This window comes from Ptychodera flava, chromosome 1, assembly GCF_041260155.1.
Source record: "Ptychodera flava strain L36383 chromosome 1, AS_Pfla_20210202, whole genome shotgun sequence".
Classification (NCBI taxonomy): Eukaryota; Metazoa; Hemichordata; class Enteropneusta; family Ptychoderidae; genus Ptychodera; species Ptychodera flava.
In genome coordinates, this window is record NC_091928.1 from 49339763 (window position 1) to 49359791 (window position 20029).

General features: G+C 35.4%; 2 protein-coding genes across 25 annotated transcripts in view; one reads left to right on the forward strand and one right to left on the reverse strand.

The window, feature by feature from the left end:
- LOC139140318 (uncharacterized) overlaps positions 1–20029 on the forward strand; it is a 384451-nt gene that overhangs the window by 106664 nt on the left and 257758 nt on the right. The window lies entirely within an intron of this gene.
- LOC139140197 (uncharacterized) overlaps positions 5266–20029 on the reverse strand; it is a 98771-nt gene continuing 84007 nt past the window's right edge. For 10 of the 23 annotated variants that reach the window (XM_070709362.1, XM_070709371.1, XM_070709288.1 and 7 more), the window contains 3 exons: positions 18801–18827; positions 11594–11742; positions 5266–8932 (listed from right to left, as the gene is read on the reverse strand). In XM_070709362.1, the coding sequence (XP_070565463.1) occupies positions 8793–8932; positions 11594–11742; positions 18801–18827 (316 nt within the window). In that variant the 3' untranslated portion in view covers positions 5266–8792. Of the gene's footprint in view, positions 8933–10045; positions 10967–11593; positions 11743–18800; positions 18828–20029 lie in introns of those variants that run through there. The other 13 variants (XM_070709422.1, XM_070709388.1, XM_070709381.1 and 10 more) reach the window with 8 other exon arrangements.

A 20029-nucleotide genomic window follows, 5' to 3' on the forward strand; every position in this document is an offset into this window, starting at 1 on the left:
AGACTGATCATAACTTTGAACGGTTTAAGCAAACATGCCTCGGTAGGAGAGGGGACACTAAGTATGGAGAATGGGAAGAAGGGCTTATTAATCACGAATTACATTTACAAACCGGCGATTATCTCATGGTACAAGATGATAGCAACACGCAATATTTAGTCGTCACTGATGTTCAAAGAGTCATTACTCACATTTTGTACGAACGTCTAACACGAAGAGTGATTGAAGAGAATCCGAAAGTGAATGACGAAGATTTGTCTAGGGGTACTGTAAAGATCTTTAGAGAAGTTCATGAGGATTTTGATGCCAGTCACGATCTCAACAAGGCTATCAAAAAGGCAAGAAGTCAATTATGGAATAGTAAATATTCTTTTCGCGAAAACACCTGTGAAAGATTTGTGTCATGGAGCCTTGTTAATGCAAATGTCGGGGAACGTATCTTTCATATACCTGATATTCGTAGGGGCGACCATTTCATGATAGAACGTTTCAAAGGTGTGTTTTACCATCACTATTTGGCTGTTGAAAATGGTTCTGAAGACAACACAGTGCGAGTAATCCACTACAAGTCAACTATAAAATCCGGTTCTTTGGCAGAAGTCACTGAGGAGAAGAAAGAATTCGACCCTGCACAGGATGTATTGTTTTCGAGTAAAATATGTAGAGTGCAACAAGACGGAAATTACCATAGACAGTGCAAAAAAGGCTAGGTGAAAAACGGTATTCTCTTGTGTGAAACAACTGTGAGCATCTTGTAACCCAATGCAAAACCGGGAAAAGCAAAAGTCAGCAGTTAGAGAAACTGATTCTTGGTAGAATTGTGGTGGATATTTCAAAGCAAGGGCTACCCATCATTGCTTCGATAAAGTCATCATCATGTTCTAGTGTTGCAATGGTTGCTCGCCCCTTTTTAAAGACTGTTAGCAAAAGGTTGTTAAAAATTCCGATTCATATCGCTCCCCCTTCACTTAGTATTGGAACTACAGGTATTTTAGTCGAAGTAGCTTCTGTCATTGTAGAAGGTGCATTCCTACTTTATGAGCTTAAGAAGCCGAAAGGGATCACTAACAGAGTTAGACTGTAAACGAATGAGCTTAGGGAAGTCTTTGTCAGGAAATGCACTGCAGGGTCAGGCTTTGTATGTGCTGTTGTCGGATCTGTAGGAGGAGCGATGCTTGGTCGGGCTATAATTCCTGTACCAATTGTAGTACCACCTGTCGGTTCCTTAATAGGCGGTTTTCTTTGTAATGCGATCGCCAGGTTCTTTGTCAGATTGATAAGCCACAAAAACTTCAAATGTTATATCATATATAGATACAGAAATCAACCCTCTTGCAAACGCGGAGAAAATAAATGTAAGAAAGCCTTGATTTTTCATGGTTCTGGAAAGTAAGCTTACATAACATCTGTGACACCAAAGTAATAAAATTGAAGATAATGTGGCCTTGGAGCTACATCGTATAAGATGCATTGGTCTGACTCTGGCTTTTGTGATCTCGGCATTAATGTTGCATAATGTTTCTGCAGCATTCTTACTGTAAGCAACATGTACACAGTCTGTGCATATCTTAATTACAGTCAAACAGGGGCCAGTTTTTTGCTTGTCACCTTCAAACCTTGAATACCATAAGTAACCTTAGTATAGCTTTTCAAACACAGGATGTATCCAGATTATGTTTATCATTCAAAACAAACTACAGAAAATCATTTTGTCATTATCCTAAACATTGTAAGGCAAAATTTAACTATCTTGGAGAATAATGTTTTAAATGTCTCAAAACATAACAAGTGGTTATTTTTCTAGCGAAATCACTTGTGATGAACATACCGGTACACATATTATCGGTATCACAAGTACTCATGCTATGAACTACAATCAATGTAGGGAAAGTTGTAAGGAATTCAGAAGAGCTATTTACTCTCAACATATAATATGCACGACTGAAATTCAGACCTTTTGACGCAGAGGTTACATGTAAAGATAAAGTGTTGTTACCACTGTATGTCAGATATGTCAAATACTTTTATTATTTGTAATTAAGAACGCAATGTCTACTCCGGCATACACATTAAACACATGAAAACCCTTATTATAATTGGGACAATCATAATCTTCATCTCCCATTTGAGTGATCATGATATTTATACCTCACAGTCCTCCTGTGTAATTAGCACAATTTAACAGAGTCCCTTGGCGATAGGGTGTAAGTATGTTGTACTCGGAGTACAATATTTGCAGGAGGGCTTGCGATGTGTTCTGCGGGCGTCCCTATAGGGGAGCAGAATTCACCGCATTCTGTCGTTCAAATACAAGAAGTGCTATTGAGCTATGTACGTATGCAATAATGAGCTACATTTTTGTCATAATCAGTCATAGAAAATAAAATATTACAAATATGCCAGCGATTTCAGAAGCCACATTCAAAGTGTGATTTTCACACAATGATTGTTAAAGCTTTAGAATATGCGTTTAGTAAGTATGCCAATTTGTATCAATACAAATTGCTTTTTAAAACATTTTCATGCTTGTCATTGTAATTTGTATTAATTTAATCAAAATACTGATAACATGGCAATTGAAGTAGATGGCTTCGCCTTCAAAAATACTTGTAACATATGGATGTGATGAAAAGTGCAATTGCGAATGGCCACTTTTCAAACACCACTTGGCAAATTACATCAGAATTCAGGGATCATTATCCTACGGACATGTACTCCTAGACAGTTACTCTAAACTTATCCCCTTGTTCCTGTTTCTTGTGAGCGAAATTGATCCAATTAAACTGATATTTTAAAGTATGATTGGGAAATAACATTTATATTTTGAGTTAAAGGAAAAAGGGCAATACCTAGGGCCTACATTACTGTATCATAAATTTGATATAATATAAGCGGGCGAAAAGCAGGATGTGTTTGCAGATTTATATTTGTGATCAAAAAGGAAAATATAGTTTGCATGCCGTTATTGTAAATAATATGAATTCATTCATATGTCTGTAGACTCTACAACTGAAACTTGTTATCCTTTTAAGGAAATTTGAATCCGTGGATTTCTGTGTGAGAGTTCACCTCCCACTACAACTGCCAGATCTGATCCTTATCAAAAAAGATGTTGCAGTAGCTTTTATGTGACATAAAATATATCACTATGGTTTGCATATTCAAGTTTTGTTGGGAGTCCTATGTTATATTAATAGCTTAATTCAAATATAGTTGAAGTATATCCTGTGTATTATTTTTATTCGGGGCCATCAACGTAAAATACTGCAAATGTTACTCTTGCATTTTCAAATAACGGATTTCAAACGTTATTTGCACACTATATCATATGAATATATTTCAAGTAAATGCACACAATATTCGAGATTGTTCTCTAAAGTGATTCTAATTCATTTTCAAGTTCTACTTTGGAAAATTTAAGTCACACAATACGGTTTTTCTCATAAAATAAGGAAGATTGTTGTAAGAACTGCAACTTCATTGTATCCATGATAAATTCCAGCAGTTCAAATGAAGTTCAAACAGTAGCAGATAATAGAAGAACATTGTAGACTTGTAATTTTCTAGAAGCTGGAGAATTTGTTGAGATTTAGTATAGCAGCAAATTCATTAATAAAGAATATTTGCTTTCAAGAAAATGCATGATAGTATCATTTCAAAAGTTGGGTGTAGAATGTGTGCTACAAATATGCATAACATTTTATTAGATTTTATGATAATAAGTGACTAAAAGGTTGACATTTTATTACTGTTTTATATTTGGAGTCATTTCTTAAACGATTCTCTCAGCCAATTATTGTAAACTTTACACAAGCACAATAAACTTTCATATTTTATGCCAATGTTATTGACTGTCGATTGTATGATGTGCATGTTTGAGGTCACATATATAACATCAATGTTCAATTTTACTAATTTTGAGATGCGATCCCATATGGCCTCCAGGCAGAGACTTTTTAATATACATGCTTACAGCTATTGCTGACCTGTGCACGGCCCATTTAACTAAAACCTTCCGCAAGTGCATTGGATTTTAACGTGCATAAGCACATCGAATTAATTAGATAGGTGAGAAACAGTGCAATATATTAAAATTGTGCAAGGCTAACTCAGGGGCAAGACACCTGGTTACAGAGGACCCCACTCCAAAGGCGAATGTATGTCTGAAATATTTGGCTTTTTCACTAGATTAGAAAGTAGGCTGAAAAAATGTGTACGAGGCCAGGCAAAATCTACTGCCCCATAGTGAGCATGTGATCCTTTATGGCGAACTTCTAGTCAATGCAAAATTTTCACTAAACACTTCTCTGACACTTCCAAACTCCCTACCCAACTTCCTAAGCTGACTTTATTTACACATAATATATGACTGCATAATCTCCACATGTAAACTGTTAAGGCCATTGGTTTAGGAGAATTGTTTTCGCAATATGTGACCGTCCAATAGATTTATGGGGGACACTCGAAAGCCCTAGCTAATATTTCATTCTTAAGTATTTCTGCTATGTGCATCTTTTAATGTCTGAGTCAATATCACCGTCACTTTTGAGTTGATAAGTCAGAGTAAAGCTTTCTAGTCGCCTATTATCACCTGCCAATATATTGGTCTGTGGATACTGTTGTTTTAAGTAGATATAGTCAACGCATGGCTTACTTGCTTACTGATATGTCTGTTTTTTCTTTCTTAACTTAATCAGCGAATCGTGTAAATATATACGTTGATTACCAGGTGCTTATTAAGCATATGATGGCTTTTTCAGTAGATTAGAAAGTGAGAATTTATACAATATGAAGATAACACTAATCATTATACAGCCTACAAAGATTTTCACAAGATCAGGATGAACTACACAGAAAAGGCAAAGAAGATGCATCTTTTGGTTCTCTGGGATTTTTTAGCGACCCAATTTTCTTTTAGATTTTTTATATGCCAAGGTGTGTGATTTCATGCTGGTATGATTCAGATTTGGTTCATATACAATGGTGAAATTTGCATTTATGAATATCAAATATTCAATAACTCAAATGGGAGCGCCAAAGTGCTGCCATATTTTTAAATCACAAAATGAATTCTCACAAAGGCCACGGTTTATGCAATTTTCCTGAAGGTAACTTCTCTCTGACCCCCTGATTCAGGGGGTTTGTGCTTCACCCAATCGTATTCGCCAGTCGAAGAGCATACTCAAAATGCATACCTTAAAGTTCCAAAACTTCGGAAATGCAAACAAAGCATGGTCTGATACACAAAAATAAAAACATCAACAATTAAGAAGAAATAACAGGCTTTTTTATTGCTTTCAAGGGCACTTATGGTATTAAATTCTTCTCACAATTCCATACATCTATTTCAATTATTTCTCACAGACAACCCTTTCACCACTGCACTTTGGTACAACGCTATAGTTTCCTTTTAAAAAGTTGGACCACAGTAAAGGGGAATTGGAGGTGAAAGGGTCCAAGCAAATATAAAATTTACTCATTAAATACAACTGCTTGCCATGTCTACAAATAAGTCCTATAAAATCATTTCCATTCCCCAAAAGGGGTTTACTATTTGGAACTACATAAAGTAAAAAATAAACAAATCTTGCAGTAAGGTAGAACTACTTAAAGAGTTTCTCGCCATACATTATTTGAAAGAGAAAATTGAAGATTTTATATAAGTTAATATAGTATATTATATGATAGCTTTAAAACACATTTCAGAGAGTGAAGAACCCTGCATTCGTAAGCAAACGATTCCTTTTACTGCACAAGTAATCATTAACCATGAAAAGCAATTGCTATGTACAACAATCTCCAAGCTGCTTTTCAACAAAACAATCGTAAACGAGTAAATATTTCACATTTCTGCAGAAAGAAACTTGGAAAATTCATGCAAGATTGTCTGGTCCTATAGCTGTAAAAATCTGTTATTGAGACTTTTATTGGTTTGCTATAGCACATTCATCCAGATAGTATATGGGTCTTTAGCTGAATATGAGTGCATTAGGAGCAATTAAAGCAGTCTGTTGCAGCAAACATAAGATGACCATGCACTGCCTGACCTAATCATGTACCAAGTAGCATGGACACTAAGAAATCAATTCATGAGAACATGAGATTTATATACAAAGTGTCCATTGTTTGACACAATGTATTTATCAATTCATAATAAACAAGGAACTTTCTTTCAAAAAATTCTAGTTTAGGACCTCAACAGTGCACTGCCCAGAGCCATCTCAGAATACTTTGGCTTCTCTGTAAGAGTTGTAGGGTACTTTTGCTGATTCCTCATCTCATTTCACATTCCTATTCATTAAAGTATTCATCAATGTTTAACAACAAAATGTCTAACTGTGTCAACAACGAACAGACTGCATCACACATTTTCAAACCAACTGAAAAGCATTGCAATAAAGACGATATAATGATTAAAATGCTCAAAAAGTTGTGTACCAATCATATTTGCATTATTGCATATCTTGCCAACATAATTCTTAATTCAAATAAAGCATGACACAGCTGCTACTTTTCTCAAATTCTGAAGACTTTAATGAAAGTTCCTTATTAATCTATTCTTGAAAAAATGACCCAGTGATGCATTGCCATCTTGCCATCGAAACCTTGTTTCATATCACATTTCAAAAATAGATTCAACATTATGTAAAGTGCTGATCAAATTCCTTGACGTGTACATTTGATCCATTTAATAATGTACTCACAAAAATAAAAACAGCAGCTTTTCACGTAAACTGAAATATCTGTCATTTGAAGGCTCTCGACACCACCCCCACCCATGAGTGATTAGAGTGCCCTAGAACAACGGATTTTTCAGTGTAATTTCCAGCCCATCGACTTAAAATGCTAAAGCCTGGTACAATTGCAAATTACTTAATTGCATATGCAGCATTCATCATCAAAAATTACATGAATGTAGTTTCCTCATTGCCATTCAACGCTCGGTGTTACAGAGAATTGATAGAATTGGATCAGAGAACAGCTGAGTATCAAATATAAAAAGTTATGCATCACTTGCAGTTGGAAGACAGTTTCTACAAGGCACATCTAGAAGTCTGTATCAGAACCACCATCCCTATATTTCATGTCAAAAGGACAGGTCCAAAATTGCACTAACAGTTTGCAAAGCCATATAGTCTATTGATATGCAAAGGACAAAACTGTGTAAAATAGAAGTCTGAAAATTGTACTGTAAATGAAAAGGAAAAAAGGTCAGAGAAAATCTGTACAGAAATAACTAATTGTTCTAGTAAACTATCTACATTACTTATATGCCAAAACAAAATCTCTACAACTACTGTCTATACATTTGAAAGTTTTACCCTCCTTCTTTTTACTATTATAAAACTTTTTCTGCATAATTTTCAAGCTAATGTAAAACAAATAAAATTCACTTATGTACAAGGACTTCATCTTTTTCAAATGTCCTCATTCAAAAAAGTCCAGTTTTTCTTGTATGAAAATGTCAACTGTTGAAGGAAATCTTTTCAAAAGAGATCTAGCAGCATTATTCAAACATCACTAAAAAACTTGCTCAAACTCTATCCATAACAATAACTATCTGTTTGATTGAATAAATATACAAAAATTACCAAGTGATGGCATTGCCTTCTTTAAGAAGCCAAATAACTTTGTGGATTCTTCCAAGCAAGAGGGGCATCTTTCCTCGGAATACCTTTATTTTGCTGACACAGACACAAGTTAACATGTGATTAGCTAGACCTTGTGAGGAAAGAATAACAACAATGAATGTTCACCTCAAATCTCGTACATCTAAAACATACATTTTACGAAAATATATCAAAAAATCAGACCGCAGTATTGAAATCATATTGCCATTTAATCTTTGTTTCCTATTTTGCTATTTACTGACCTAAAATATGAAAGAACTGCACAAATTTTAATATTGTACAAAACATCTGACTAAGAATGCTGCAAATTTCAAAATTCCACATAGGCAAACGTTTCTGCAAAATCTTAGCATTATTTACAGAGGTAAACCAAATTAAGGTAAGCATTGAGAAATACAGTAACTGGCAGTGACCTAAAGAAACAGAATACAAGGAATCAACACAATGTATAAATATCAAAAAATTTGTGAAAAATAAAACTACCATTGTTTTTCAATACTTTTCTACATATTTTATTAATCTGACATTTCCCCAAAGCAGTAAAATTGTAATAAACCCCTTACATGAAAGCTTTCAAAATTTTTGATAGTCACTGTCGCCTCTTGTCCATAGAGTCATAATGCACTTAGCTGATCATTGACAAACACTGTCTTTGTACAATTAATTCTGTGTAAAGACATTTCTGAGCAGTTCATTACTGTCTAGCGTCATGAAAGAAGAATGTCTGTTTTTATAATTATAGTGCATTTATTTGACAATCAGCAGGAGTTACATTTTCACTGTCAATGTCATTTTCCAGTTTACTGCAAAAATCTGGTAATTTGCAAGATGTAGAATGCTAGACTTTGTAATTTTCTGAAATAACTAAAATCCATAAACCTGTTTCATCTACTTCTAAAATTACTTATTGAAAAATATCAGTAGTACTCCATATTTTATGTGTATGCTGTTTGCCATCATGGGAACATATTAACAGCATATGACATCATGCAAACTGGCACAAAATCTTAAATTGACAGTTGGGTACACTCTGTGATAACAAGTTCTTATTCACTCCTCAAAAACCAACATATCAATCACTGCTTCCCTGCTAATATAAATTTCCAGACTCCAAATATGGAAGAGTTGTAACATCTTCAAAATAGGATGCTTTGGTTCAAATCAAAGATTTGCATATTTTTCTTCTGATTGGTGCGGCGAGTAGTAATCACCATTAGCAACTGGCTCCGATGAACTCGTTGTCGTCGTAGTAATGTGCGTATGCACCTGCCAGTCTGTGGTTGCTTTAGGTTGGTGTTTGGCTGAGGAAAGGAGAAAATATTTTTGTTAATTTTCACATCAGGTTCATTGTCCCCGGTAATTGAGTGCTCTACAACACTAGAAGATGCGCAATGGTGATTTTGTCTGAAACAGGCGCATGTCCACTGTAGCACTGATGATGAGACCGACATTGATCTGACAAACTGTGATAAAAACAATAATACTGTCTGGTGTGATGCGAATTACTCTAAGGCACAGTCAGCAGTGAATTTGAACTTCTATGAAAGTACTGCACTTTTCTACAAATAACAGTACCATATACAGCCACTTATGAAAAGCAGCATTTTTATTGAGCATTTTGCATGAATAGTAGCTTTGAGTCATCACAGCATAAGATTTTGCTTTTTCTATGAACATAACATTTCTTTACTCATTGTTTACCATACGAGGTGAAACCTATACAACACACAGCCATGTAGGCAAGGTGTAATAAACATTGTTTCATTTATTCAATACAAAAATCACCATAACTTCAGACAGGGTGTCTGAATGCCACACTTTAAAGAAATTGCATATCACACTTTTCTTTATTTGGATAAGTAGAGTATCACTTTGTCAAAAGTGCTGTGACAGAAAGACAAAAGTCCTTGTCATTGACGTAAGCTGCCAGATGGCACATCTGTGTTGGACAGGATGCAATAAAGTGTTTGGAAAGTTTGCCCATGCACTGTAGATATTGGTTTGTAACCAAAGTAACATGACGTAGCCTACACTGGCATCCTGGTGTAGTGAAGGCTAATTGACTAGTTTAGTACATGCATAAATTCAGGCATGCAATATATGCAAGAATTCAGGCTGCTTTTCAATGAGCTCCACAAGCGTCAGCACATAGCTTCCCATAACCTAAATCATTCTGAATGATAAATGAAAGAACAGAACAGTGATGATGATATTTCTATTACTGATTAAATTTGTGTTTCAGAGATCATGTGCAGCGACAGAAGGTTATTATCCACTTTCCCATTCCATGCTGACTGCAGCTAGTGGTGAGAAAACAGTATGAGCATTGCCACTGCCCAGACATGCAAAACTGTTAGAGTGCTTAGCAAACAAGGTTCCCTCAACACGATAGGACAGTAAGCCCTTCAGCTTACCCTATTCTTGGCTCATACAGCATGCTGGGATGTCCCTGATGCAGATGCTGCTGGTAAAGAGGTAATCCCATAAACTGACAACCATCCATATAGTTCTTTTTAGGAAGTCTGTCTTTAACACTATGACAATCTTTCTCAGAATTTCTTTTCTGTGTAAACTAACTATTCTTCAAATTTCTGTATAAAGTAGACATGTACTTCTGAACATGTAAACCATCTTATTCAAATATGCCAGTAAAATTAAAAACAAAACTATACTTAAGAAATTACATTAAACCCCTTCACTACCTCAATCTTTGTTACTCAATATATGCCAAGAAAGCTACTTTGTGAAAATCTGCCTCACTTTTGTTTTAATCTACATGACATACATATCAAATATCAATTTTCTTATGAAAAATATGCATAAAAAGGCACTTTCAATTACCAATATTTCTCTGCAATAAGATATGATCTTTCTAGTTAGCAATTCTGAAAATAAATGGGTCTATCTCTTTATTTGGAGCAACGTCTGATACCCAGTCAAAATCTTAATGATGCTGGCACACTCTTTGTTGAAAATCAAGCTTGAGTTTTTAAGCTTCAACCACAACTTTTTACGTTTCAACTTTTTGCTGCTCGGCCAAGTACAAATTTTTATAGATAAGTGAGAAGTTTTATAGATAATCATAATTCAGGAATGTGATCCCTAGCTTTGACTTAAAAAAGATACATCACTGTTTGCAAGCCACCTTTTTTCAGATCACATATGGTTGCAATGCTAGAGTGTCTAATAATAATATTGAATGTATTGGAAATGGAATGAAATGGTAATGATTTCTATTATCAGCAATGAAGTAGCGCCCGGCGAATTGACAAGTTTGTCATACTTAGTTGTTTGTTCTGTCTAAGAACATTCTTAATTGTCTTGGTCTTTTACAACTAGAAGAAAATGATGAAAACAAATATGACAATATATCGACAAGCAATTATGATTTCAATTATCATTCCAAACATTCACACACTCTATTTATATGGTCTATGATTTAGTGCTGTAACATTAAATCTTTCTTATTGTAGAACAGTCCTGTAAATTATGTAAGCTTTATTGTTTCATTACACATGTATTTCTGTGAATGCTTTATGATTAATTTGTTGTCATAAGATGATGACAAGTACCAGCAGTGTACTGACACATGGAATCTTGCTCAGTTCTGCAAATAAACTCTTCTTCAATAAAATGAAAGACAGTTAGTAGTCAGAATATACAAAAATACTGTGATTTGAAGCTATTTTGTAAAGTTAAATTGACAACAAACCCCTTTAAGTCACTTTCCCTAACAAGGTACACAACTAGAAGGTAATGCACTACAATTAATCTCTATGCACATTTCCAAATTTTTCATGAGTGAAACATATTCAGTAGCTGCAATAAAATCATGTTTTGTTTTGTAAACATGCTTTATTATACACCTGTGATTTATAGAAACATTGTTAATGAACAAGTTTTTAAACAATGTGGCAATAATAATATAATTCATTAAGTACAGGATTAAAATGAATCCTTACCTGCCATTGCTTTGGTTGCTTCTTTCACTTCTTTTGCCAAGGCAGCTCTGACTGTCAACAATTCTTCCCTCCGGTGTTTCTCCTCCTCAATTTTCTCTTTGACACCCTCCACTTCAGCCTCCGGATCCATCTTGTACCAGTCGGACATACTGAGAAAGAAAGTCAGATGTTGGTTTACTTCATGTCAGGCCTCCATGTATACATGTAAATGACCGCCACACAGGATACAGAAGCCAGAGTTGGTACAATTATTGGCATGTACAATGATAAGCAGACAGAAGCATTTATTGTTTAATCACTAGTAACCTAAGGAGACATTTGCATTTAGATTAGGGACAGAGTTCATCAATAAAGGGCCCTTTGAAAACCTTCTTATTCATATTAGAAGGTACTTTTTATAGTATTATGATACTCAGTGAAAAAAAATTATTTTTATGAATGAGTCAGATAATCAAAGTTGATGGGATTAGTTGGAAATCTTTATAGCAGTGTACCAAGTGTATATTTGGTTAGTCTTTGTTCAATAAATTTTTGTGCGTGGAGTCTGAGGGTTACAGAAATATTATTGCTTTCACATTTTCAGATTTCATTGCAAAGAACACAGCATTTATCATGCCAACTGTATTTTAGCTGTGGAACAACATCATTTTATTCTCTATCTTGATATAATCTTTGACAACACTGCATCACTAAGAACTGAACGATCAAGCTATATTGTGCTTTTTTCTAATGTAACAATTGTGTGCATGTGTGCAACTAGGAAAAAATAATATAACTACAGTGACTACAGCGCTCTAATTATGCTACAAACAATCATTCATTGAAAGGGTTAGTCATAATACACAAGTCTAAGACATTTAGATACCTTTAACCCTTTAGCAGCCCAATGGTTAAGCATGGGAAATGTGTATGCCCAAAACACCTACTTACTGATAAAATTTTGACATGATACCTGTGGGGTTATGAGGTATCATCAAGTTGGTCTTGTCGCAAGCAGTCAAAATATATATTTGAAAGACCAAAAAATATGCTAATTACATGCAGATTATATGCAAATTATCCAATATGGCCGCCATAAAAACCCAATTTTTGAGAAAAATACCATTATTTCACTATTATCTGAATCACTTTTGGTGATGAAATATGTGCACTTCAATGGATTACCAGAAAAAAATTCCATTAGAAAATAGTGAAAAATGAAAAAGTTACAGTTGATTTAACAAGTCGCGTGATAACCTGTATGCATACAACTGCTAGGCAAGGCAGGTCAACTGAAGAACGATTTTGATTGGTCATAATTTATATTCATGTTCCATGTTGTCCTTTTTGAATTTTTATCATATAGCTCTGAACAAATACCAATATTCTTACCAATATTATTCTCATTTTGATCATTTATATGCAAATTATATGTAAATCTTCCTTATATATGCAAGATATGAGGACCAAGATAATATATCCCAGGGACGGGGGAGACTGTACAGGGTTTCGGTTTTCATGAAAGCAAACTTTCAAAATGGGCAATTGTGGAGTTGTCAAACTCAAAGAGGTAAATAAAGACTGCATACTTGTTATGTGCTGATATTTTTCCATATCTACTATGACCTAGGTGATCCTACTCCCGGTATTATTTGTTGGTTTGCATCATTCAATATTCAGAAATTCTCATTTCAGTAGTGGAGAAAAATGAATCCTTTTGCTTCTAGCATGAGAGACTACACATGTAGAAATGTCCAGCTTGGCTGGTGTAGTTTCAAATTGGCTGGTGTAATTTCAAATCAGTAGACTCAAACCACCAACAATATCAGGATGTAAGGTCACAATTGGGATCATATGTGTTACCTACAATGACTGAAGACTTCAAAAATCCCCGGCCCAAGCATGTCAGCTAACAATCTTGCAAACATATCAGTACACACAGTCACTATATGTATGAGTGAACCAAACCTTTTTATTTCACTATACAAGTATAATGTGTGTACATCACACTTGAATGAATTCTGAACAAATTCTGAATACAGGAAATAAAGCTTTACAACACTTCCTTGTAAGCCTTCCTTCCTTGTTCCCTTAGGATATGATAGTCTCTAACTAAAAATTGCAAGCAACAAACATAGCCGTGACAACACATTGGAATTTATTTTCCGCATAGATAACATTATAGTTGATAATGAACACATACATTTTCTAACTCTATCTTGTTCCAGTTTTAGCATGAAATATTTCAGAAGAGTAAATGGCAGTGCTTACAATGACCTGAACTCTGGTCACATACTGTGGCAATGCTAGTTTTGTCAATGCTTTCGTGTACAAATACGGTACATGATTGTATCTTTGCAACCAGATAAAAACAGTACTGATCCAATCTTATATTGATAATACAAATGTAAATTCTTATTCACAATTGAAAGTGAACACTGAACAGAATGATGTACATGATAACAAATGCAAATGAGAACATAAGGGTAAATAAGAGCACATACATCAGTCCCTTGCTAAAGATTCAGAAAACTGTAACTTTTACATCCACATTTCTATCTCAAGTTCAGACACTTGTCAGAAAGAATGGACAAAGCCATATTGCAGACATTGCTCATGTTGCTCAGTTTGCTACACTACAAATGAATTACCCTAGACTAATATATACATATAACCTTGAACTGATGAAATAAAAACTGACCACATGACTGGCAGTAAATTGGAATTTCAAAAAAAAAAAAAAATTTCAAAATTCTACTTGAGTCTCGTCACATTCTGCAAATCAACCATGACCTTACACCAGATAAATTGTACAATGAAGTTTGAACTTATACGAAAATATATTTCATTCCATGACCTCTCATTTGTAAGTCAACTTGAGTCATGTCACATCATGACAGATGAACATTGACCTTACACCAAATGAATTATACAATGAAGTTCGAAATTACATCAAAATACATTTCATAAATTTTGCCTTTATGATTTGTTAGTCAGCCTGGCTCAATCATGTCAATCTAACAAACTATGACCTTATACAGATGAGCAGCAGCAAAAGGTAGGGCATTACAGCAGGTGAGTTTTACAATGAAGTTTGAAACTATCAAAATATATTTGTTTCGTAAGTCAGTTTGACTTGTATCATACAATGAAGTTTGAAACTATATCAAAATGTATTTGTTACGTAAGTCAGTTTGACTTGTATCATACAATGAAGTTTGAAACTATATCAAAATATATTTGTTTCGTAAGTCAGTTTGACTTTTATCATACAATGAAGTTTGAAACTGTATCAAAATATAATTGTTTCGTAAGTCAGTTTGACTTGTATCATATAGACTGTCGACAGTCCCTCGTGCCTTCTTTGACCGGATTCACTTTATTAAAGTGCGGTAGCAATCCAACGTAGGCGATCGAGCACCGAAGGCGCGAGGCCGAGTGCCGAAGGCGCGAGATCGAGTGCCAAAGGCAATAGGACTGTTATACCTTGTATGCGCCCTCATAGAACCGTATGAAAAAAGCGACGGTGACGTCACAACGAGTGACATGGAAAGGGTGGGCTTAAACTGCAGCGCTATTCCTCGATTGTACGCGCTTCCCAGACAATGATTGTTGACATGAAAACACAGCGCGGCTGTGGTAAAGGAAGGGCCCAGCTAGTGGGGATCATGGAATCAAAAAGTTGTTTTACTGACATAGAAACTTGTTGGGTTAGGTTTTCAGGCACAGTATGCCTGGATACATGTATATGACGGGCAAGAGCAATACACGAGCAACGCGACGATCGCGACAAGGCGTTACAAACAACGGCAGTCTCCCTCTGTTCACAGCACTTTACTTTATCCGTATGGCTTAGCACGGTCGACGGCCCGCGGCCCGACGACACTTAGACGGAATCCAGGGACGGCCGAACCCCAATTGTTTTGACTACAAATACAATGCTAAAAATCAGTTTTAAAAGTTTGAAAATTGATTCATTCTATTCAGTAAGTTCTAGTCTTTTACGATCACGGCAGAAACTGGAAACCTCAACTTATACTATACTCCACATGAATGTATGACCTGAAGGATGACCTTCCACTATCCAAATATGGTATAATTACCCCACCCATTACTATGATGCGATACCTCATGAATATGTAATAGCAAGGGGGATTGCGTGAGGCGTAACAGTCGCTTGTACGTACCAGCAAATACCGAAGCTACGCCAATACGCGAAACCAAGCGGTGCAAGCGACTGGCGAGAGTCTATGTATCATACAATGAAGTCTGAAACTATATCAAATATATTTTGTGATTTGTAAGTCAACTTGACTCATATCATGCAATGAAGTTTGAAACTATATCAAAATATATATAGGTATCACATCAACCACCTACAGCACATCTGAACATGGACGCAAGTACAGGGATGGGCAAAATCACACTTTCAAATTTATATTGTACTTTCTGAATCACCCCCTGATCTGATTGTCTCTTATTATTGATTGAAAGGCACAGTAGCTGTAACTTTTGATTTAGTCCTATATTAGAAGGCCGATAAACTTGTACCATTCATCTGGTGTAAGGTCAGTCCAGCTTCCATCAGGTTCCCCATAACTTTGCCTGGTTTGCACATGGTGATGAGCATCTATATTTGTGTACTCACAATCTGGCCAATCAATTCCAATGTAAAGAATAACTTTAAAAAATTGATAGCATGTGTCAGATGATGGATTCCCTGTCTGGTAAGATGCCGTAGATTGATCCCCACAGACTTGGGTCTAAATCACCATGGCCGGAATATCCATATCTTAGATACACTCTGGAAATTTGAAAAGATTAGGAAAGAAATGATCAGAAAAGAAATAATAAAATGGATGATATCGAACACTACAACATCAAACTGATAGACAATTTTGTGTTCTATTATTATGCGAATATCTGCCCCACAGTGAATTTCTGTAATCGCCTATTGAGATTCTCAGGTCTTTTATTTCAATTTGTAAACAGTGGTACAACTTCCGGGTTTGCTGTTTATTGATCGAGTGCAGATGTAACCAGCACCAGTCTGGAATTTGCCAGTAACTAGTAAAAACTTACAAGGCGGACGACTGTTTCTCTGAAATTTGAACGAAACGACCCAAAAAGCAATAAGCTGCCAACCTCAATACATTTTGTCAGTGACCTTCATGCTCAATGCGACGGATCGCCACGTGCTCATGTTGTTTACAATTACATCACGTACGTACATGTACCTCGCCTGTGGTACGGCGGGGAGACGTAAAAGCGGATTAAAAAAACATACCAAGCTCACTAAATACTCCAAACAGTAAAATATCCTTCAAAACGGTAAATTATAATGAACAGGCCGATCACAATTCATGTACTCATCAAAAGCGGAATCGCTTGCTAATGCAGCAGTGAACACAAAATGGCGTCACACAAATTGACCTTTCTGTTACGCTGACCTGCTACTGTCAGTTGAGTAACGGCTTTGAAAACTTCGCAAAATCCCACAGAAATTACAAACGCCAATAAAAGTCACCAAAATAATGAGATCATAATATTTTGAAACAATATGCGTTTTTAGAATTTGACATTTCATTCTTTTTTCAATCGCAAATGCAGTTTTTTCCAAAATGTCCGTTATGTCAGTAGGTGGATCCGTCAATTTGAATTTTTTTCACGTTCAATTCAATACGCTGCGGCAATAAATCACTGAAACTCACCTTATTTATCATCCTGCTCGAAAACCATCGTCATATTCAGATTCCTCGGGTGAACTTTTGCTAGGGTAGTCGCTGCTGTCGTCAGTGTCGCTCATTTTTACAGTGATTTAGAAGAAATTCGATCTGTGCGAATTCTTTATATCACGCAGAAATCTGCGTTGGAAGTCTACACTCAAGATCGTATACATGATAACCCACGCTAACTTCGGAGAGCCTCGGCTCATGTTTATTCGAAAAAAATGACATCATTCAAACGAATATTGCCTTATTAGGGTAAACCCTTGCCATATATGGTGAATCAGCTCATTCATCGTCAGAACGGCTATAGGAACAGCGGGAAAGCCGACGTACACGCAATTTCGATCATATATGATCGATAATAGAGGGCGCTGCCGGTAAAGGGTAAATAATATTAAAATGAAATGTTGTGAGCAATCATAACCATGATTGTTGGATTAAATCCTACAAAGATTCTTAAAGGACAACTTTTATCTGAGAGCAATAGCTTCAGACTGTATACCATTTAAAATTGTACGTTCAGATCAGCTTAAAGCTTTGAGTAGAGGGGCTCCACGCAAAGGGGGATGCCAGATGGTGTCCAGATTAATAGCAAGTTCTTGTGGTGGGCAAGTTCATAAAGCAGTGTGCCTGGAATCTATGAATATTACCATGCATAGGGAAAATACACCATTGTGTCACATGGCTGTGTACAAGACCAATATAAAGAATGCAAAATACAAGAAAGGCAAATGCAAAATAAGTAAATATGTCAATAGATGACCAAAGTATTTCTGTGAAGGAACCATCATTGATTACTGAAACAGAAAATGGTGGTTTTCAAAAAAGTAACTCTTGATTATAATTATGTATTCCTGATTATAATTATGCTAAAAGAAACCAAAAAATATTATTTTGTGAAAAAGCAATATCTGAAACATCAAATAAATAGATACTACTGAGTTTCCAGCCAAATGTCCTACATTCATTGGTTTTCAGAAAGGATAAGACAGTTAGTATTTGCATGACTCACTATGATTTTCATGATACTGTTTCATAGCAAACACATGCCCATTTGGAAAACAGTTTCATAACAGATCTATCTATTCAATACAAAACTATACTTATGATCACTATTAACACAAAATCCATGTTAGTTTTAACTTTTATTACTGCAAAGACATTTAATTTATCCTACAGCTATGGTCTAGTTAAGCAACTATTGGTGTGTTTAGACAAAACCAAAATGCTTCATAGTGACTAGGCAACTCCTATTACAATGCAACATTTATATGTGCATACTAAAAACAAAAAAACAAAAACGCTACAAATCAAAGAATAAGACAAAACATGAAAGGAAAAAAATTGCTGTGGTTGTCACGGGGATTGGTGTTTCAGACTTAGTAACAGATGTGACTACATATATTAATTTTGTGAGAAGAGGTGAGATATTGACACAAACTTCTGTCTTCTCTGACTAAATCTACACATGGAGTGTGTGGAGTTAGGCCGTTACTTACAATTCCCTGGGGTGCCAGTCTTGTAGACTACAAGAGAGGAAAATACGGCACAACCGAAAAAGAGACAAAAAAAGAGAAACAAGAGACATGACAGATGTTCCACAAACAACATGCATAAAGATGAATACAGAGAACAAGAGACAAAGGCAGAATTATACAGAGACACACATGATATGGGAAGGGTAGCAGGTTTCTGTTCCAACAGGTCGACTTTTGCATTGATAAATTTGCATAATTGATAAATTTGCATAATTTATCAATGTGTAGGGTACAGCATGCAGTTCATATAGACAGAACTACGCATAAATATGTATTAATATTACATGGTATCACACATGATAGCTACTGGTCTAAACAAGTTTTTATCACTCATTTCAAACTTTAATTTCCTGTTAGAGATAACAGTCTATTTGCTTCTTTGAAAAGATACTTTGATCACTTCTTGTGCATAAGTCCATCAGAATACATTTGTATTGTAAATATACTACTATCACATAATAATTACTTCATACTATTTGGAACATCAAAACTACTGGCCAGGCATTCTTAATAATAGCTTGATAGCTTGAATTGTGCTAGAAAGTCTATCTTTATTCCTTGATTTTTGGAAGAGTTTTCAAGTGGCTTTGCTCTTTGCATTTGACATTCCAAAATGGATTGACCTGTTGGAAGACAGTGGTGCATTCAGATGTCAAATACATTCATTGATGGTCATGATAACATGGTAAGTAATGATAAGTAATGATAATATGATAAGTAATGATAAGTACAAATGAGGTAAGAGGCTTTACGTAGCCTTAAAAAATGACAAGGTGCAGATGGGGATCACAATAACACATGCAATTATATGACATATAGCACACAAAAACAAGACTTCAAAACATTCCACAACAGAAACCATGCATACATAGTTACGGTCTTTTAGAGCAGTCTATAACATACTTCCTGTTCAAGTGGTCCCTACAGCCCCTGTCTGTTTTCAGGGGTAAACATTTCAAAAACTACTTAAAGGGGCAGGTTATTTGTCAGCCATATCTAAATGCAAATTGATAACTTTGATAAATATTTCAATGGAAAACAAAGGGCTAACACCATATAAATACTTAATGTCAACAAGAACTAATGGGAGAACAAGGGATTAGGGACTGCCCCTTTAAGTTTGTTGTCTTCAGTTATTTGCAACCCAAGACCTTAATTCATTATAACATGATGTGTTCATTTACCAGTTG